The sequence below is a fragment of the Cydia strobilella genome, chromosome 19 (assembly GCF_947568885.1).
Source record: "Cydia strobilella chromosome 19, ilCydStro3.1, whole genome shotgun sequence".
Lineage (NCBI taxonomy): Eukaryota > Metazoa > Arthropoda > Insecta > Lepidoptera > Tortricidae > Cydia > Cydia strobilella.
The window spans coordinates 10,428,516-10,451,223 of NC_086059.1; the positions used below are offsets into that span (position 1 = coordinate 10,428,516).

At 40.5% G+C, this 22,708-nt stretch overlaps 2 protein-coding genes across 2 annotated transcripts in view; both read right to left on the reverse strand.

The window, feature by feature from the left end:
- The window catches only part of LOC134750252 (unconventional myosin-XVIIIa), a 260,728-nt gene extending 256,875 nt beyond the window's left edge, over nt 1-3,853 (reverse strand). The window contains exon 1 of the mRNA XM_063685406.1: nt 3,557-3,853. The gene's annotated coding sequence lies outside the window, so the exon portion shown is untranslated. The remainder of the gene's footprint in view (nt 1-3,556) is intronic.
- A 3,178-nt stretch (nt 3,854-7,031) lies between these two features.
- The window catches only part of LOC134750257 (sodium/calcium exchanger regulatory protein 1), a 31,309-nt gene continuing 15,632 nt past the window's right edge, over nt 7,032-22,708 (reverse strand). The window contains exons 2-4 of the mRNA XM_063685414.1: nt 15,759-15,925; nt 14,860-14,970; nt 7,032-7,575 (exon numbers count right to left, since the gene is read on the reverse strand). Of these exons, the coding sequence (XP_063541484.1) occupies nt 7,525-7,575; nt 14,860-14,970; nt 15,759-15,925 (329 nt within the window). The 3' untranslated portion in view covers nt 7,032-7,524. The remainder of the gene's footprint in view (nt 7,576-14,859; nt 14,971-15,758; nt 15,926-22,708) is intronic.

Below are 22,708 nucleotides of genomic sequence, written 5' to 3' on the forward strand. Positions count from 1 at the left end.
CTCGTTTACTTACTTGTACTAACAATGGTATTCTGTTAAACAAAAGCCATTATTTCTTTTATGTGAGCGCGTGGCCTTTGTGCCTGAGGCTCACACACAATTGGCCACGCGCGCAGGCACAAAAGCCACGCGCTCACACAAAAGAAATAATGGCTTTTGTTTAACAGAATGCCATTGTTAGTACAGGTAAGTAAAAGAGCTCAGTAGAGATAGCGTTAACTATACGAGTATGTTACAGGCGTTACAGCATTAAATAATTTTGCAGACTCAACAAATTTAATAAAAGCCAAATTTAAAAAGAAAGAATCAACTAATCGCTACTGATTTGAAGCTTAGGTAACATTCCCGAGAAACAGAGTTACCTATACGCGAGTCAGCGGCGTTTTATTTTTGTCCATCCGCAACAAAAGAATAAAAGGCTTGTAAATAATGGGTGGCCTTCGATTTGGTTCAGCCAGTCCACGAGCGTGGCCAACCAATGCGACACATTTAACCAGTCAAGGTTATGGTAGTAAGAAAGTTAAAAAACCGGCCAAGTGCGAGTCGGACTCGCGCACCGAGGGTTCCGTACTTTTTAGTATTTGTTGTTATAGCGGCAACAGAAATACATCATCTGTGAAAATTTTAACTGTCTAGCTATCATGGTTCATGAGATACAGCCTGGTGACAGACAGACGGACAGACGGACAGCGTAGTAATACCTAACTTCAGTCTGGAATGTCTGGTGGGAAAGTATGACGTAACCGTCGTAACCCGTGTCGTGATTGTGTAGAAAACACTAAGATTAAAATTTATCGCCTGTTCTAAAACTAAAACGAATGATTCTTAGCGTTTTACAAAAACAGTACAAACATACACTAGTAGCTAAAAAAAGTAAGGAAGGAGCAGATATTCGCAAGAGTGAGATGGTGAGACCTATCTATACTTCTATAGTTTGACTTTTTAGTTCAAAATACAGTCGCATCTGGAAGAAATCATGAAAGTTGGCATGCGCGTAGCTTACGAGCTTATCAAGCCTATGTAAGTACAAATAAATTATTAGTTAGGGAAAACGCTGTTACTATTATCACTTTTTCATTTACACTGGTAGCTACCTTTTGCTCTTGCCAGACTGCAGTTTTATTTTAGCAATATACTACCAGGGGTAGGTACAAGATCTCAAGAATGTTACCTACTAATGCTCCCATTCAATGACCTCCCGAACTTTAACTGCGACCTCACATTTGAAGTAAAAACCAAGTTATCACATGTAATTATGCCCTCACCCAGACGGCTCAGCTGACGGCCGGGGGGCCCTCTATCGATTGCGCCCGGCCCCTGCCGGGCAACACGCTCTAACGTAAAATGCACCTTAATATGTACTTAATAAAGTTGGTTTTAGCTCAACTTGGCCGCTGCCAACGTGTTTTGGGCTTTTGGCATAACGTCTTAGGTCCTGTAGGGATATTTATTATTTAGGATTTTGAGGTATAGGTTCAACGAAATCTATCGATGTTTGGTCGAGGGTGAAGTGATTTCAGAGAGCACAGTTTTCTTATTTTTCACCTCATAATACCTATATACATAATGAGGCCATATATAGGTGCCTCACCAACAGCAAAACTCTAGGAAAGTAACACACCATTGTGATTGTGAATACATATTAGTAAATGTTTTTGACATAAGTGTAGTCTTGTAATGTATGTATGTATGTTGTGTATGTTTTTTGTTATAGCCGTCTTTTTGGCAGCTGTTAATTTAAAAAACTGCCTGTCTTCTTTATACTATCTGCGAGATAAACGAGAGCATGCCAGTATCACTTGTATGATCTGAATTAATATTTGTTGTAGCTACTGGATTATTTAATATAGCAGATCTATTGTTATAATATTTAACAAATGTTTTCGATCAAATACCACCTTAATAGCTACAGAAAAAAGAAACTGTACTGTACATTCGTTTAGAAACAAGTACTTGCTTTTTCTGTAAAATAATGAATGTAATGTGTGGATGAGTATTTCGTAAAATGATATTGTTTTAGTTTGTTGAAGATAACAATGATTTGAATAAACATGAAATAAATCAACCTTTAAAAACACCTTCCGAGCAGGTGATTCCGGGTTCATTTTGTGTCTGACATATGGCTGTTTAATATAAATAAGTATGTATTTTACCTATTTATTATATTACCTATACATTACATATACTAAATACCTAATCATACAAATGACATGGAGACACCCTCTTGAAACATCCTGTGGGATTTGGTGGATTTGACCATTTATTAAAAAATGTGGTGAAAAGATATAGGTATTAATCTTTTGTCTGTGTATGATAAGGATCCCAACCAAATTTTTAACTTTTTTGAGACCAAGCTTTTCTGCTTTATACAGCACAAATAAGATTTGAACCCACGAATTTTGACCACCAGCAGTAAAACCAGCTTTTATTAGCTACACAATGGAAAACGTTTTAACATATTTTTATGTATATTAACCATAGCCATGCCTCTATGTTAGACTTTTTTAGATTTTTTATTTGTGTAAAAATTAGGAGCAAAAAACAAATTTCATACAAATTTTTAAATGCTCCTAACTCTTATAATAGGTAATTAAAGATTCGAAAAAATCAAACATAGGGGCATAGCAGGGTTGATATAACCAAACTGTCAAAATATTTTTAATAATGTTAATATCTAGAGAGGAAAATGAGGACTATGTTTGAATGAAAAGGTGATTTTGTGTGGCTGCGGTGCATCCTCTTAAAATTCAGCATAACTAAGTATGGGTATTAAGAGTAATTGCTCTAAGGTCAACTACTCTAGCAAAGCCAAACATTGTAACATTGTATCTATCCAATTATTTACAACTACAATTTACACCTAAACATTGTCTACATTCAATTGTCAGAAATGAGATGCCATATTCCTTGTTATTTTTGTGTTTTATTTGGTTTGTTTGTTGCCTTAATATCACCTGCACAAATATATATAGTGTTAATTTTTTCCTATGGCCCAGCAATCATGCCAACAGCTAAGGACTTGTTTGGTTTCAAATAGGGAATGTTTTTTTTTACAAATATGATATTACACATTTGGCAATTCACAGGAAAATTTAAATGAGGTAAATAATACCTACATGTACCTACAGTGTCTACAGATGTGGTGTGTTTTTAATCAATATTTAAGCAGTTATAAACTGTATTTGTGCTTTTAGTATAGTTGTTATTTACTTTCTTATCAATACTGGTTGTTACACTTGATTAATTAATTATTGGCACTTATCTAATAAATTAAAAGTTCAATTAATTACACTCGTATTGCTTGTTCTGTGTAAACAAACATAGAAGAATAACCTTAAGATAAGTATTACGAAACCGAGAACCAACTTGGAATGCAGCAATGCAATTAAGTGCATAGAACAACAAATACCAATGGGCGTATGAACAGTTCATAAACTGACTAGTTTTAGCCGCACGAAAACAACAAATTAGCTAAACTGCAGCTGCTTGCTCCATAAAATAGTAACCCGTTTAAACTGTAACATAGCGTTACGATATTAAGTAAATATTTACTTACTTGCGAGTATTTTTATCCAAATAAGAAACTGTGTGATCCTCAATCCACAAACGCCACTTTGGCTACGAGCCTGCTATACACAAAACACAGAATCACAAATTCCAAACATTATAAGGCTTAGTTTAACTGAACACTGAGTAAATTCGCACCGGCACAGTAAATTAATCAAGAATCCACCATCTCTACCACAAAACACGTAAAATTGAAGATTTGACAGATGTCGATAATAGTCGCGTTCTATGCAATGTGCCCGAACACAGGCTATCCTACTCAAGGCACAAATAAACTAATCATATCATAGCATACGAACTGCAGGCAACACGGCCGATTCAAGCACACCGGCCGTGCCGTAGTACAAATTATAATACACCCAAATTGAGAAGCCAACTGAAATAGGTAACGGAAGCTAGTAACGAAACTTATATTATTTTGTCGCGTTATTATTTTTTCTAACGCTAAATAATGAACGGTATTTTAGTCGTCAAATATAAAAAAACAAACTTATTGCAATATTATTTATTTTATATAAAATGGAATAATTTTTGTATGAAAAAATTAAATAAAATCGGTACTAGTCCTAAAAAAAATTTGTTAATAGATTAAGTTAATTGTAAGAACATTGTATTGCTGTTTTCTATGGAGCGACATGTTCACCTCGGTGACAAGCTCTTAAATAAAGAAAAAAAAAAAAAAAAAAAAAAAAAAAAATTGGTATGAAAAACGCCTCTGCAGTGATTCCTCTCAAAAGCGCCATTTCGTGAAGAATAGCGGTATTAATTTTAATAGTCGTGACATCTTGTGTTCAGTGGATTAAAGCTGAAGTTATGAATACTAACGAAATGGTTTTTAAAAACACACAATAGATGGCGGTGATTCCTCTCAAATGCGCCATCTAGTGACGAATAGCGGTATTAATTTTAATAGTCGTGACATCCAGTGTTCAGTGGATTAAAGCTGAAGTTATAAATACTAACAAAATGGTTTTTAAAAACACACAATAGATGGCGGTAATATTATAAACTCATTTTATGGCTTGACGACTACCGGATGCTACCGGTCCAATTTCTTGACCCAATGTGCTTTGAGTTGCGTCTCACTCTCTCACTAAGAAAAATGTGAGACGCAAATACACATTGGGCAAAAAAATTGGACAGGTGTAATACCACCCTTAAGGGGCTTCTAAACGGGCCATATTTTCATATTTTCACTGCAATATGTGGCCGGCTACTATTGGTGTCTTTCTCTAACATGTGAGTAAGAGAGGGACACCAATAGTTGCCAGCACATATTGCAGTGAAAATATGGCCCGTTTAGAAGCCCCTTTAGTTAGACACGGCGGCGGGGCCAAACAAATACAGGTGTAAGGAATTTCTATGTCAGAGAGATAGGGCACAGCTTACTCTGTAGTTCAAAGAATATAATACTCACTCTGTAGTTGCTCTGTAGCATAGAGAAATAAGTAGGTGCCTAACCTTTGAGTGTATGCACGCCATAATATATATATATATGTGACGTTTTCAAGCAAAAGGTACTACATTGTCGCTTACTATTAGGACGAAAATTGCTTGAATCCTTATAGTCCTCCACATCGATTTCGATGACGGCGACCTCAACAATCAAGGTTTTTCCCTCTCATGAGCTCTTATGTGGCTGGCCAGGCCAAACTTGCTCTTAAAAACTCTTTTACACTCACACACGTATTAGGTCTTTCCTTGCGCAATTGTCGTTTTACATCTAACGTCGTGAGACTCGTAAGGCGGTTTTCCTCAAACGACTTGATGGATTCGAAGATGGTATAGACCGCCAAGATGACCGTTTCGCAGCGAGCTCCTCCCAACGTGTAGGATTGGTAGGATCGATAGAGCACGCGCTCAGGTGACGCTTAAGCACATCCTTATATCGAAGATGTTGACCGCCGTGCTTTCGCTTACCCTCTGCTAACTCTGAGTAGAATATAGCTTTGGGCAAACGGCGATCATCCATCGGAGAACATGCCCACACCACCTGAGCTGGCGCTGCATCAATAGCGCCTCCATACCGTACATCGGAACGACGTAAAACCTCAGAATTTGGGATACGGTCCTGCCACTTAATCCTAAGTATATATCTCAGACATCTTAGGTGGTAGGTACTTGGTAGGTACCTAAGGGGTATCCATTTATTACATCACACTAATTTGAAGATTTTTTGACTCTTCCCCCTCCTTGTCACACCTGTCACATTTGGCTAACCCCCCCCTGGTGGTTTTCAGCGAAATCAACAATTTAAATAAGTTTTTTTTTAATTATTTTAACATAACAAAATTGTTGACAATCATTGTTAGAAATTTATAACACGGAAAAAACTTGTTATTTAACTGTTAACAGCAAAAAAAATAAAAAATAAAATTCAGTAACAGATGTAGTTGTTATAAGCTTTGTGACAACGTTTGTGACTCCCCTCTCCCCCTTGTCACATTTTCTTGACCCCCTCCATCCCTCTAAACGTGTGATGTAATGGATGACCCCTAATGACTTCAACTTTAGTTGTCTGAGCTAACTTCAGAGGTATTTATCTCGTATATCTTTACTTGAAAATAGTTGTAATGTGTAACTAGCCTTATTAACCGATTTGGCAATTTGGTTGTACACAACCAGCCTTAAAGTTTATTATGGTATATTAATCGTTATTTTTCTGTGGGTATTTTTGCACATTGTATTTTTTCTTCAGTCACCCGTTGACGACGAACGTTGTAAAGCGTTCGAAACGTCGGGATGTATTATAAATTCAATATACGAGATATAATCCGTTTTCAAAGTTTTATTTCATGAGCTAACTTGTCTGCAAAATAGGCATGCCACTGCCAGTAGAATTCGGAGTTTTATGGACCTCTCATTAACCTCTTTAGATACGAGTATGCAATAGTCAATACACACCGGCTGGTTGTGGGCCGGTTACACATTTATCCCACGGCCACACTTATCCGTATCTAGAGCGGTACTGTCATAGTAAATTTTGTAACCCCAGTAAATTCACTGCCATCTGTCGACACACTTTAAAACTAAAAATAAATATTTATAAAAATACGATAAAATGTATTGAAATATGGATAAATGTTTTTTTTATTTGCATTAATTATTTTTATATGATTTTGACCCATGTTCTTTCACTGGTATGCGTTAAAATTATAAATAACAAACGAAACTGAGGCTGAGGGCTGACATGTTCACCTAGTGTCCAAAGCCTCCATAAAAACCAGATAAAAAAAAAACAAACGAAACAGTCAACGCCCTCTATACGAGTGTAGGCCAAAACTAGTGGCGCCATCTGATCGAGAATCAAATTTTCGTGATTTTTCGAGGCACGTTTTTTCCTTAGACTGTATCCATCTATTACGGAGTTATATCTATCTTTGTCCGTATTGACCTTAATTAATTATATCTACAATTAATCCTAATGCATAAACAAGGACCTCTAAGTAACAATAAAACGACAATTATGTACTTAAAACGAGTTTATTTAACACGCCATCAAGCTTATGCCAACATACGCAAGTAAGTCCGCATCACCGCGTAGTACAGGGTTAACCTAACTTTGGCAAACACGCATTCCAAATCATACAAAAATAAACATTTGATTTCCCAAGCAGCATTAATGTTTGACAGAATAATATACTCGTTTAAACTACAAATAAAGAACTGCCGTCTGCGCTTATTTAAATAAAACCGTCGAAACTGTCAGGTGTGAAGTCAGTTGCGCATGATCATTGGCCATTTGTTGCCATGTGATTGGCCGACGCCGACGTCAGTTATATCGCTCGGTGATTGGTCAAATCTATCAGCTGTTGCATTGTGATTGGTAGATCTCGACTTCACAGGGCAGTAATTTAGTTGTAGGAGCGTAGTAATATAATTTAACTTTATAAAATAGTTGTGCTATAAGTAATAGGACAAAAGTAGGGCGCCGCCCTGCAGTCTTGAGTGGTTGCCTTATTGTACTTTGTAGAGCCGGGTGCAGGTGACGTCCTTCACGGTCATGATCTGTGAAAGAAAAAAGATATAATTTTTAATGGATTTTATTAAGGCCCCGTTGGTGGTTGGTGGGTTGGTGGTTGTGTTCTTCTCTCACTCTCACTAGTTAGCTACTCGATACTTGTAAGCGAACGTACGTAATAGTGAGGTACGTTGACAGGACAGCGTACCAAACTATAAAAGATTCATCTTTATCTTTCCAGACATCGTTTTGTGTGCAGCATTGACATTATCTCGGTGTTCAGCTTTGGCTTTGTATTTTTTAGATTTCTTGTTGTAATTACTGTGGCAACACCAAAGTCACAGTTTGAATTTGAATATTGCTCTGTCACAAGCTGTCAGAGCCAGTCTGTCATAAGCCTACTACCAGTTAACACTGTGTCGCGCCATTCCCGCTAATTTTCTCGCAATCTGTTAAAAGCACTACTGCTAATATTTAGACTACTTTTAAAATCAGTGCTGTGTAGCCGAAGTACGCCGTGCCCATCCGTGAAGTGGAGAATCCGAGGTCTAAGTTGGACGATCAAGGTAACGGTTCTAAGCTTACCTCTAGCTTGCGACAAGGGCAGCCCGGGACCAACACCAGGGTCTACAACGGAGGCCAACGGTTCAAGCCCACAACCCCGGATTGCAAGGTAACTTCGCCCTACACTATTTCGCACTTTAATTTCACTTCATAGGTTAATTTTAGTATAGCACAACTTTCTTGCTCGACCGGCCCCTAAATCTCATCCCTTATCGCCCCCCTTTACAGTCCATTCTCTCGCCAATGAACATTTTGGTCTTCGAACCGTATAATTTGAAAAGTGACCTTTGGTTTTTCGTTTGTCGTTGTGTGTTGCTTATTCAAATTCGCTTGGTCATACATATCTTCATATCATTTGTTTAATTCAAAAAGTTGGAGGTAGACTTCTAAAAAAGTCGAGGGTAAAGCAAGAAAGTTGTTGGTAGTGTAGTAGTGCTTTTACTAAACCATTCGTTCACTCGTGGTTAATACTGTCGGCAACATTGTCACAGCTGTCAAGTGTTGACGTTAGCTGTCAGTGTCACTATATACATATAGGTTCGGTACTTTGTTATTATTTTGCATTGCAATTAGTTTTGTTTTTTTTTCGCCGTTTTAGTGTGTTTATTTGCATTTAAAACAATATGAGTGTACATGGTGATAGTGATCCGGAGCCCGCGACCGTGGACATGTTCCGTGTCGCGCGAGGGTATGCTATTTTTCGTTTGGAAAACATCGAGAGTTCCGACTTAAAAGGTTATGATGAATCGGACATAAAAGATTTAGAAAAAGACTTTCACAATGCTCAGTTGAGGATCTTACGTCCGCTGAAACCTGAAAGACGTGTGGAAGAGTACGAAGTTACGAGGGAATTCGAAAGTAAGTTGAAATCGGTAAAATGTAGGTTGAGACAAATGGCCAAAAGTGAGATGAGTGACAAGTCGGATGTGAAACCTTTAACGCTTGAAAATAATTTAGCCAAGCTTCCTAAAATAGCGATTAAACCTTTTGATGGAAAATTGGAAAGTTGGGTGTCCTTCAAGGAGCTTTATGACTCCCTCATACATAGTCGGAGCACAATTAGTGACGTGGAAAAATTGCATTACCTATTGTCTAGCGTTCAGGGTTCCGCACATGACTTAATAAAATCTTTTCCTTTGTCGGGTGACAATTATAGTAGTGCTTATGAGACGCTGTCCAACTATTATGACAGGAAGAGGCAAATTGCTGTCATGTATTATGAAAAATTGCTTAACTGTGAGTCGGTCAAAAACAAAACAGATTTGGAAAGGGTTTTTAGAACTTTTAATGAAAATTTAAATATTTTGTCCAAATTTAACCTCCCCGATAAGAACTTTATGTTGTACTATTTGCTGTGGGGAAAGCTAGATGTTGCGACTCGGGAAGCATTTGAGTTACAACTCACTTCCAGCACCGAGGTTCCGAAGTTTGAAGAATTAAAAAGTTTTATCGAGAAGCGGAGCAGGGCGTTGGAGAACTCAAGTGTAAGTGTCAGGCCTCCATCTCAGAGTGTTAAACCGGTAACAAAAAATAAAATGGCTCTTGTTGTGTCGACTCCGGCAACACCGACCTGTGTTTGTTGTTCCGGTCAGCACAGTCTTGACAAATGTAGCAAGTTTATAAGTCTTGGCAACAATGGCCGCTTTAATTTTGTAAAGGAGAAGGGTCTGTGCATTCTATGCTTCTCAAGTGCACATAAAGTGAAGACTTGTCGGGCTTCTCGCTGTAGTGTGTGTCATCGCTCACACCACAATTTGTTACACTTCACCAAGAATGTTGAAGCACCCACGGGCACAGAGACTACAACTACACCACCTAGCGGTAGCACGAGCAGTAGTAGTAGTAGCACGGTTTTAACTGCTATGGCGGGAGAGAATACAGTCTTCTTCGCTACTGCCAAGGTGTTAATTCGGGACAGTTCTGGTGTCTTCCGCCCAGTGCGTGTGCTTTTGGATGGTGCTAGTGCATGCAATCTTATGTCAAAATCCTGTGCAGACATGCTAGGGTTTGAAACGTCTGGCCAACACACCGTGTTTGGCATTGGCAATTCGCCCTGTCAAACATTTGGCTCACTTTCATGTGAGATCAAGCCAATGGGTAATAAACCCTCTTCGCTGAGTACTAAACTCGAAGCTTTCGTTTTGTCGCCGGTGTGTGCCGACCAACCTCCACAACCTGTCGATTCGTCGGGGTGGTCGCACACCAAGAATTTATCGCTGGCTGATCCTGAGTTTGCCCGTCCGGCGCCGGTGGACTTGTTGCTTAATGCACAGGTCTTCGTTTCGTCGTTGTTGCCCGGTATACGGCGCGGGGAGCCTGGACAGCCTACTCTGTTGAAAACCATCTATGGATGGGTCGTTATGGGTGAGTGTGACGGGAGTCAGCTCACAACAAGCGCTCTCGTATCTTATCGCAACAATAATAAACATTGTTTTTTCGTGTCGAGTCCTTCGCAGATCTTGTCGCTCGATGACTCCATCAAAAAATTTTGGGAGTTAGAAAACGTTAGTTCTCCGACCAAACCTTTCGTCTCGAAGGAGGACCAACGCTGCGAGGACTACTTTCGTACAAACTATTATCGCAATAAGGAAGGCCGGTTCGTAGTTCCGTTACCATTTGTCGATCCCGCGAACAAACCTACCTTCCTCAATTCACGCGAAATCGCTTTCAAGCGGTTCACGTCGTTGGAACGCAAATTGAATTCCAACCCCGAGTTCAAAAGGGCGTATGTGGAATTTATGGCTGACTATGAGTCTCGCGGTCACTTGGAGGAAGTGGAACCTCCTTCCACAAGTGAAGGCCACTTCTATTACATACCTCACCATGGAATTCTGCGTGACTCCGTCACCACTCCTCTTCGCGTGGTTTTCGACGCAAGCGCTAAGGACGCTAACGAGGTGTCCTTGAACGCTACTCTTCTCGCTGGGCCCAAGCTTCAGACCAACATCTTCGACCTGCTCACACGCTTCCGCTGGCATGCTGTTGTCTTCACAGGTGACGTGAAACAGATGTACAGGCAGATCCTGGTCTCTGAAAAGGACGCAGAATTCCAGCGCATTTTGTGGCGGCCCTCTGCTGTCGGTCCTGTGCGCGACTACCGTCTCAAAACGGTAACCTACGGGGTTTCTGCTGCGCCATTCCAAGCGCTTCGTACAATGGCTCAACTGGCCAGTGATTCTGCAGCCGAATACCCAGGTGGTTCAACTGTTCTCGCTCGTGACATCTACGTCGACGACGTCGTCACCGGAGCGGACTCTGTCGAGCAGGCGCGTTTACTCCAGCTGGAACTTACAAACATATTGTCGTCGGGGGGTTTCCATCTGAGGAAGTGGACCTCTAATAGTAGTGAGTTCCTGGAGAGTCTTCCGTCTTCTGACCTGTACTCGGAAGATTTTAAAAATTTCGAAGAAATGACTGACATTTCTCTAAAGATATTGGGCTTGCTATGGCAACCACAATCTGATTCCTTTCGCTTTCGTGTAGCATCTACTCCTAACGGTCGATGCACAAAACGCACCATTCTGTCGGAGATAGCTAGAATCTTCGATCCATTGGGTTTCCTCTCGCCTGTAACATTTCTCGCCAAGTATCTGATGCAGTTACTTTGGGTCTCGGGCGTTTCCTGGGATGGAGATGTCCCGGAAAGCATCAGTCTGGAATGGCAGGAATTTAAAACTCAACTCTCTTCGCTGAGTGCTGTAGCTGTGCCTCGCCGTTTGTTCGGGAAATTCGACGTGCTACATCTCCACGGATTTTGCGACGCGTCAGAACGCGGTTTCTGTGCCGTAATCTATTGCCGTACAGTAGCTGGGGAGGGTGACGTCGACGTCCAGCTGGTGTGTGCTAAGTCCAAGGTCGCGCCGTTACGTAAATTGTCCGTGCCGCGACTTGAATTGCTCGCAGCGGTTCTACTGTCGGACTTGATGGCTTCGGTCGTGGAGGCTTTGAAGCCTTTCCACTTGGTAGATAGAATCATCGCATGGTCGGACTCAAGTGTGACGTTAACCTGGATCAAGTCGTGTCCGTCCAGGTGGAAAACGTTTGTGGCCAACCGTGTGAGTCACATCCAAGACGTCATTCCTCCCGACTCCTGGCATCATGTCAGAACCACTGACAATCCAGCCGATTGCGGATCTCGAGGCTTGCTTCCCCAAGACTTGGTCAACCAAACGTGCTGGTGGAACGGACCTGGTTGGCTCCGGGACCCTTCCGAAAGCTGGCCCAAGTCAGCACTGGCGCCTGATAGGGATGTTCTTCAAGAAGAACAAAAGATTACGGTCCTTGTAGTGTCCAATGACAACGCCTTCATTGACAATTTATTGGAGAAGTTCTCGTCGTTAAGAACGATTCAACGTGTCTTAGCGTATTGTCGCCGCTTCGCGAACAACGCGAAGAACCAAAAGACGACCGCGAAGTTGTTACGCGGACCTTTGACACCTCTCGAAGTAAAGCAGTCACTGATGCTTCTTGTGCGCTCCGTGCAACAGCGCAGCTTCGCTCAGGAAATCGAAAAGATTGCGAACAACCATTCGAACTCTCTTCCAAAAGCGTTCCGGAAACTGTCCCCATTCACGGATGACGCGGGTCTCTTAAGGGTGGGCGGTCGCCTGTCGCGAGCTTCTCTCGACTTCGACGTGAAGCATCCGTTGCTTCTACCTCGCGACAATCGTCTGACCTTCCTTCTTGTCGACGACTATCATAGGCGGTTCATGCATCCAGGCATCCAAACGCTTCATAACTTGTTGTCACAACACTTCTGGATCATGTGTCCAAAACGGGCAATCTACGCAGTGGTATCAAAATGTATGAAGTGCTTTCGGGTGCGGCCACTGGGTGCCCCTGCGCCGTTCATGGGCGACCTGCCGTCCTATCGAATATCCCAACTTAAGGCTTTCTCGAGCGCAGCGGTCGATTTTGGCGGGCCTTTCGACATCGCTCTCGGGCGCGGACGCGGTAACAAGACGTACAAGGGCTATATTTGTGTCTTTGTCTGTACCGCAACCAAGGCCATTCACACCGAGCTTGTCACCGAGTTGTCCTCGGATGCTTTTCTCGCCGCACTTCGGCGTTTCGTCGCTCGTCGTGGTCGGTGCAGCCGGTTAGTGTCTGACCAAGGAAAAAATTTTGTCGGTGCGAACAACATCTTGCAACGTCTAGTGAAGGATGCTGCCGCACACCATACAATTGCCTTCGAATTCAACCCGCCAGGTAGCCCACATTTCTCAGGACTCGCTGAAGCTGGAATTAAGGCCGTGAAAACACATTTGGCGCGTGTCGTCGGGAACCAAAGGCTGACGTATGAGGAATTTTCGACGGTTTTAACCCAAGTTGAGGCTTTGCTCAACTCGAGGCCACTCACTCCTCTCAGCACTGACCCCAACGACCTGTCGGCTTTGACTCCGGGTCATTTCCTCACCACGGAACCCCTGTCGGTCGTACCTGAGGAAAACCTGTCAGACGTTCGGGTTAGCCCTCTCCAACGCTGGAAGCTGCTTCAGAAGATGCACCAGGACTTCTGGAACAAATGGTCGAAGGAGTACATGCATACTCTCCAGCAGCGGATGAAGTGGCACGACAGACAGCCCAACATCCAAGTTGGCGCACTCGTGCTCGTTGTGAACGAGCAGACGAGCCCAATGAAGTGGCCCCTGGGTCGCATCACCGATACACACCCCGGATCTGACGGGATATGTCGTGTGGTTACTGTGCGCACGGCCACAGGGTTGTACAAACGGCCTGTGGTCAAGCTGTGCCCACTGCCTGCGTAGCCGCTTTAGAGCGCTACCTTTGTGCTGTCCGTTTTTCGTTTAGTTTTAATATTATCGCACTACCTTTTTTGTTATTTTCTTATCTTTTTCGCTTAGTTAAAATACAATTGCATTTTGGTAGGCGGAATGTTCAGCTTTGGCTTTGTATTTTTTAGATTTCTTGTTGTAATTACTGTGGCAACACCAAAGTCACAGTTTGAATTTGAATATTGCTCTGTCACAAGCTGTCAGAGCCAGTCTGTCATAAGCCTACTACCAGTTAACACTGTGTCGCGCCATTCCCGCTAATTTTCTCGCAATCTGTTAAAAGCACTACTGCTAATATTTAGACTACTTTTAAAATCAGTGCTGTGTAGCCGAAGTACGCCGTGCCCATCCGTGAAGTGGAGAATCCGAGGTCTAAGTTGGACGATCAAGGTAACGGTTCTAAGCTTACCTCTAGCTTGCGACAAGGGCAGCCCGGGACCAACACCAGGGTCTACAACGGAGGCCAACGGTTCAAGCCCACAACCCCGGATTGCAAGGTAACTTCGCCCTACACTATTTCGCACTTTAATTTCACTTCATAGGTTAATTTTAGTATAGCACAACTTTCTTGCTCGACCGGCCCCTAAATCTCATCCCTTATCGCCCCCCTTTACAGTCCATTCTCTCGCCAATGAACACTCGGCTACCCTGACTTGTAGCAGGTTTAGTAGAAGGTATGTACATACCTACATATGTTAGACAACGACTTCATACTAATAAATGTATGTGCATTGAACATCAAATTAAATTTTGGTTGAGAGCGTCAGAGTTCGAGGGTGAAATGACTTTTACCAGAGGTACCTACAAAGTCCACTTTTAAAAACACTTTTTCGTGTAACTAGGGGTTTAGTAAGCCTAATACACCTATATAATAGCCTATAATCTTTAAATTGCGACTATAAAAAGGAGATGGCGGGACGATTTAACACATTACCTAATACATTTCTCAACGAATAGGAACTGGACCCTTACCGCCTTCAGCTCCTCGGGGCCGAATTCGCGCAAGTAGGTGACCTCCAGGCCGTCAGGGGCCTTCTGCACTTGCTTCAGCTTGTTGCCTTCGAACGAGCACACAGTCTTCACCTGGAAAAACAAAAGTAATCTGTAATTAGTGTGCGTTTTTAGGGTTCCGTATCCAAAGGGTAAAAACGGGTCCCTATTACTAAGACTCCGCTGTCCGTCTGTCCGTCTGTCACCAGGCTGTATCTCATGAACCGTGATAGCTAGACAGTTGAAATTTTCACAGATGATGTATTTCTGTTGCCGCTATAACAACAAATACTAAAAAGTACGGAACCCTCGGTGCGCGAGTCCGACTCGCACTTGGCCGGTTTTTTCTACTATGTTATTACGTCATATCGACTATTATGGGTCGGAGAGGTTACCTATCCTAATTTACATAATGCTTGCCTTAAAGATTGTCTGTAAACTGTAGTAATTGCTTAACACGATACAAGTTACTAAAGCTGGATCAGGTTCCTGGGTTTCATTCGGTTTTCATTCAATTTCAACATTACTATTTGTAAAGATAATCCTGCGATTGTGTCAACTAGAGGCAGATAATAGATTACTTCAACGGTATTGCTCAGTACTTGAAGTCGTTGCCGTTAAGTATGGTTGTCCTTGGTTGACAGAACAAGTAACAGTAGGAATAGACCTGGACGCCGTCAGCGCGCTCCTCGTCAAACTCCTCCCCGGGCTTGAATTTCATCTCCGTGGTCTTGAAGGTGGAGGAGGTGACCAGCGCGTACTGGTCTCCGTCCTTGTGGTGCTCCACAGTGGGGATCTTACGGGTATATAACAGTCTGGTGATGGAGCCAGGAGTTTTCGTTGACCTTAGACTGACAGGACAAGTAACAGTGGGAACAAACCTGGACGCCGTCAGCCCGCTCCTCGTCAAACTCCTCTCCGGGCTTGAATTTCATCTCCGTGGTCTTGAAGGTGGAGGAGGTGACCAGCGCGTACTGGTCTCCGTCTTTGCGGAGCTCCACGGTGGGGGTCACTGCGTTGGCGGCCTTGCGGGTGATAAGGCCGACGCCTGTAAACAAAATTTTCTAATTAGTTTAATTGGCGCCAGTTATGGCGGTCTGCAGTTTTGGAGTAAAGTCAATGTGGGGAAGACCGGCAAATAAAATTTTTGGTTCGGAAGACCATCAAAGGGCAAGAACTCACATATTTAATTACGTATTTCGCTCCTACACAGTCAGAAAGAAAGAACTTCGCTTCTTCTGCTTTACCAACCAGTGAAGTATATGTATGGCCCCTTTTGATACACCCGGACCACCTTACAGGACCGAAATAATTTAGTTCTCCGCTTTATGTTCGAATTGTTAGTAAAATACATAATCATGAACTGTTGGTCGAATTTTACAGTCTGTGTTGTTATTTTTATGAGCATACCTAAACCCTTCATAAAGTCCTCGAAGTTTTTTGAAGACACCAATTTATATTTCTTCCCCTCCCATGGATATAAGCTTACATTAACAGCCATATTCTTAAATAAACGGAAAATGGATTAATCTTAATGATAAAAGGTGAAACCGATATCAATTTTTTAGTTTCGGACATGACACATGTCAGATAAGATACTGTCAGATTGCATAAAGAGGTGGGTTTTCCAGTTTAGTCATAGATAGGTCAGTTAGGTGTTCCATTTATCTAAGGATGGGTTTTGACAGTTGACTTTATGTGATTGATACTGATAATGATAAAATCAGCTTTGTGTTGTTATGAATAATCTTATGGAAAATTTTACGCAAGGTCAAGAGCCCGCACGTGCATTAATTAAGACAAATGAAAAATTAACTCCCGGTTGATTTAGGAAACCGCCCAGAAAGGTACGTGAGAAATCGACAGGGATCTTTAGTTTGGTAAAGTTAAGTAATCGTAGGGTTTGAATGTAGGTTTGAGCTTCAAATACGTATAGTCAGCAGCAGAGATTGCTAAGCAAGCGAATGATCAAAACACAACTTATTGTTGAGAGAATAAGAGCGTGTGCAGGTCATTCTGAACACCTCAAATCACCGTAAATCACGTACAATATCCGTGCAAAACTGGGATTTATGTCAGTTGATAATGCCGGTAATTCCGCATACAGCATCCGAGCAAAAAATGAAGGCCACCCACCACGCGTGACCCGACGTTGTCGGATTAAGTACATAGTCATGCAAACAACTACTCCGTATATGTCTGTAATACGGCCAAAGTACACATCTAGTCTGTGATATTAGCTAATACCGTTTATCTTGCTGATGTTTACCACGTATGCGAATTCCTTGTTCTTAAAAATAAGATGTTTATTTCTTTTTTCGAGCGGCTCAAGTCCCGCAGAAGGGTACCAATTGTTGACCTGTCCTTATATAATGTTACCTAGGATGGGTTTCTACGTTTTCTGGTTTTATATTAAATTTTGCTTGCTTTGCCTACCTATTTAGCATCTTGGCGGGTTTCTACTTTGTGCTTAAGAGTCTCCGGCTAGCTCGGCCGAATTGCACCTTCCCATATAAACGTAGTTCCGCTCTCATTTTAAAACTACGTGTTGGATTGTAATGAAACTTTGCACATACAATGACATGAGGTATAGATATACCTAGACCTAGATAGGTCTGAAATTAGCTTATATAGCTCCAGTTTATAAAACAAACAAAATAGAGCAAAAACAAGTTTTGTATGAAAAATTTAAATTCGCTTTATTTTTTTAAATATTGTATCTGAAGCTACATATATTATACCTACTTAATAATTAAAAATTCGAAAAAATCAAACGTAGGAGCATAACTGTGGTTGATATAATAACAAATTGTGTCAAAATATTTTCAATATCAAAATATTTTCAATAAGGTTAACATCCAAAGAGGAAAATGAGGACTATGTTTGTATGAAAAGGCCTTTTATGGGATGGGATGTGTATAGTCGCGCGGGTCCTCCACTTTTGTCATAAACTCACTAATACAGAGTATAGGTACATAAGATGCGTCTCATGTGACCTATATATGCTCGTATACTCGCATATTTAGATCCCTAAATGGAGTCGCAACTATAATGGACTTTGATTATGTTTGCAGACGCCACGATTGTTTAATCCAACCACATTAGGCTTCTTAGCCCAATAATCTTTTAAACAAGCATATTTGCCAAAGCCACTTAAATTCTGCTTCCATTTGTCTCTTCAATGACATCAAATATTAGCTAGTCGACGTTTTGATGTGTAGACGCCGACGAACATATTTGTCATTGGTTTTTTGTAGAATTCCAGAAGCTGGACCATTGTTGGTAGATACGTCTTACATATCTTGGGACCATAGGGTCCCGGACCTTCGGGAGGCGTGCGTGGGGCCGAAGCCAACAGCGCAGTCCCTTTAAGACAAGTTTGATGTTATGTAAGTAATACACCAGCTAGAACCCATTCACGGGATCACGGGTACAAATAGATACCCGTAATTCGGTCCCAGCTAGCGTAGGGGCTATTGTAGATACGTTATCATTATCATTATCATTCCGAAAAATACATTAATAAATAAAAAATTATACTTTTCTCTTAAGGCGGTTCCCTGAGCCAGAAGGCCAAAAATCTTCTTATATGTACCTGTTTTTCTAGGAGGCGTTGATTTTCGTAGACGTGGAAAAAATATATGTAGTTCTTGACTATATTATCTTTAATATCATAGCTTCCGATACACGAATTATGACACTTCGCTCGATACAATTAATTCCCAAAGTAACCTCTAATTCGGACTTTTAATCCAACTTTACTCGGGCTTTTATTATGTGATACTATAAACAAAAAAAGAAGAAAAAACAATCTTAACTTAAATAGTAATTTTATAGCTTTCGAATTTCGATATTGTAGGGTAACGTTTTTAAAATAAATAAAAATCGACAAAATTCGATCAAAATTGACACTTGGCGCGCATGATCTTTCCCGTTCTTTCCTGCGAAATGTGACAGAGACAGCGGCAAACCGATGGAACGGCCTTAAACAATAATAATACTTAGGCTACTTGATGAGGCATTTTTTTATTTGTCGTCGTTTTTATATTTCGTCAGATATAATTTGGTGGACTAGGTGGATTCTGTAGGTAGGTATACTACATTATAAAAGCGCAGCGCAATTTCACCGCATCGCACATGTCCTACAAACTCTTCTTCTGAGTTACAAATCCGTTTTGAAATTTATTGTTTATTCCGCTCAGAATGAAGATCTCTTCAAACTTACCTTTAATCAAAATCTGTCGAAAAAAAACGACAACAAATAACAAAAAACCTTGATAGTGTTATATATGCAGGCAGGCTAAATTTCAGCGAGTTTCTTACACGACGTTTTGTATTTGACCGATGTGCTAACGGTGTGAAGAAGCAAACAAAATATTTCCACGTCCGTTCTTGTCTCGTCCAACGGCATTACTTCAAGTCTTGAAGTTTCAAGTACCTATATATTATATCTGAAGCATTAGCGCAATCAGGCTTGCAAAAGTCGCAATTCTATTGCACCTTATACTTTTACATGGATACGGCCGATTTCTGAATGGACGTATTGTTTGAAGAATTCATAATACCGTTTTACTGCACATATAGAACTACCTGACTACCTCTCATAGATACTGCACGATGTCGATATTAAATTTTGATATGTACAGTTTTCATATACGTGCTCTTCAAAAATTCTCTATTACCATAGGTATAATGAGGTTCGTAAATTGGTATTAAGCCTCTCATGATCATAAAATTAATAAAAACATCACGTAAGTATTCGTGCCCCGAGTTAGCATATGTAATTATGTATATGATTGCGAGGAAGACCGAGTCGCAAGACGTAGATGTCGCAAGACTCGCAAGCCGCAGCAGTCAGTTTCTACTTTTTCTACATTAGCTGTGTAAATCTTTGGGTGCGTGTCAAAACTAAATAGGTAGATTTCACATAAAACTAGGCTACTCTATCTTCCACTAGGTGTAATATAGCCGCGCATGTCGCGCAACTATCCCCTGATAGGACTTTATAATGTGGGCCAATAAAAATAAAATAAGACATACTTGCAATTACGAGAGGTAACCTAGGTAATATTTTCGTGAATTATATTTTATCAAATTAACAGTGTTTTTAAACTTTAAATCAAATTAAAGTCAATAAATACAAACTTAACGTGTAGATATCATTTGATGAGATCACGCGAGTTCGGATTACAAAGGTTAAATTGGTTTGTTTACGCTTTTTGAAATTTTTACTGGATTCAAAATCGATTCTACCTTAAAATAATTTTGGCAACACGACCATAAACAAACCATCCGCAAAAACTTAACGATATTATATCCTCTAGCCGCTATTATATGCATATTATAATATGCTCTGCATATTATAGCTCTAGTCTGACCGGGGGATCCGGCAGACCTCGTTGGCGATGGCGGGATAACTTGGACTCCTTTTTGAGAGGCAGGCCAGATATAGCACTCAACAGAGACGAGTGGAAAAAGAGTGGGGAGGCCTTTGTCCAGCAGTGTGACACAGTGGGCTCTTAATAATAATAATATCCTCTAGCCGGCCACATGTCATAACTTGCCAAGAAAATTAAATTTTGATTTGTCAAGATTAAAATTCAAAATCGAATGGGACAGGAGACCTTTTTATAGTTCTTTGGGCGGCTAGAGGATACATCGCCATATTACTTGCTATAGTTGCTATACGCTCCCTCTAGTGTGTCAGTGCTTGGCAACTGCATTCCAATGCAGGTCCAATGTGCAGTCCGAAGGGGGTGCTTTGGTTCATGCGGGCTGCATAATGAACGAGAATTGGATTAGAGGGGCCGGGCTGTTGAAGTGTAACGAACATGGAGAAAATACTTTCTTATACTGTTAGTTATGAATGTTGGCAGCGTTCTAGACAGCTTTATATGCAATAAGGATGTCCAAAGTAGGTACCGGAACATATAATTATATGTTATATATGATATACGTAACCTATCTGATAATTATATGTAAGATATACCGTATATCCTACTTTCTTTTATCTGTTTAAGGCCGTTCCATCGATTTGCAGCTGTCACTGTCACATTTCGCCAGAAAGAACGGGAAAGATAATGCACGCCAAGTGTCAATTTTGATCGAATTTTGTCGATTTTAATTTATTTTAAAAACGTTACAATATCGAAATTAGAAAGTTATGAAATTACTATTTAAGTTAAGATTGTTTTTTCTTATTTTTTTGTTTATAGCATAGAGTAACTTATACTAGAGCGGTACTGTCATAGTAAATTTTGTAACCCCAGTAAATTCACTGCCATCTGTAGACACACTTTAAAACTAAAAATGAAGATTTATAAAAATACGATAAAATGTATTTAAATATGGATAAATGATTTTTTCATTTGTATTATTATTATTTTTATATGAATTTGACCCATGTTCTTTCACTGATATGCGTTAAAATTGTTAAATAACAAACGAAACCGTCAACGCCATCTATACGACAGTAGGCCAAAGCTAGTAGCGCCCTCTGAACGAGAATCAAATTTTCTTGATTTTCGAGGCACGTTTTTTCCTTAGACTGTATCCATCTATTACGGAGTTATATTTATCTTTGGTTTATAGTATCACATAATAAATAACCGAGTAAAGTTTGATTAAAAGTCCGAGTTAGAGGTTACTTTGGGAATTAATTGTATTGAGCGAAGTGTCATAATTCGTGTTTCGGAAGCTATGTTATTAAAGATAATATAGTCAAGAACTACATATATTTTTTCCACGTCTACGAATATCAACGCCTCTTAGAAAAACATGATCATATAAGGAGAATTTTCGCCTTCTGGTTTAGGGAACCGCATTAAAAAAAACAGTTGCAACTAAGGTTTCCTTTCCACTTAGGGGAAGATAAGCGGTTATGAGAGGAGACAACAAATGGTATTGGTTGATTTCCGTACGTCTTCTCTCATTTGCGCTCATCTCGTCCACAGTGGAAAGGCAGCCTTACAGCTAACGTCATAGTGTCATAAACTAGGTTACTACTGAAACAAACTGATTCTTTTCTAATGATCCCATTTAAAATGCAGCACTGAATTAAATATATAACACAAAGACAGTTAGACAAATTGTGTGTTGTCATTATTTGCCTCGGGGGGTTACATAAGATCCCTATAACCCTGCCCCTTTGTAAGCATTTTACTGAATTTATCCCAAAGGAGCTTAGAGTCCATTTCGCTACATGATTCCAAAATTGTTAGACGCGAGTTTTTACGCAAGTTACTGCCAAACCATCAGTGTCTAACTTTAAAAGAATTAAACTATATACAGTATTCGCCAATGTGAGGCTTTGCGGTACGACAGCCAACCAATTAAGTTTTTGCAAGCATTGGTTACCGAGGACAAAAAACTACACGCGAGGAATGCAATGGTCAAGGACAACGGGTTGAAATATTTGAAAGACGTTTTTTAGTTTTGTTGTATACCTAACCGACAAAATCGATAACGATTCGCATGTTCAAAGAAAACTTTGGACCATAGGATTATTTTCATGTTGATTGATGCAAAACTTATTTGTTTGTACGGACTTATAAGGATATGTGAATTGGGTAGCGGACACCTTATAGGGGGAAAGTGGCAGGAAGGAGCCAGGTTTTGACAAAAATGCCCTTTTATTTTGAAGTTCAATACGAAAGCCTAATCCATTACTTTAAAGAAAACACACTTAGTAACCATTTATTTATAAACTCCTTCAAATAATTGCATAATAAGTTTATCTGTCAACTTCAACAACAATAATAACCCAATAAATCCGTTTCATTTCTGATAAAAATATTTGGCGGGTACTGATGTAGGTAATACCTAATAAACA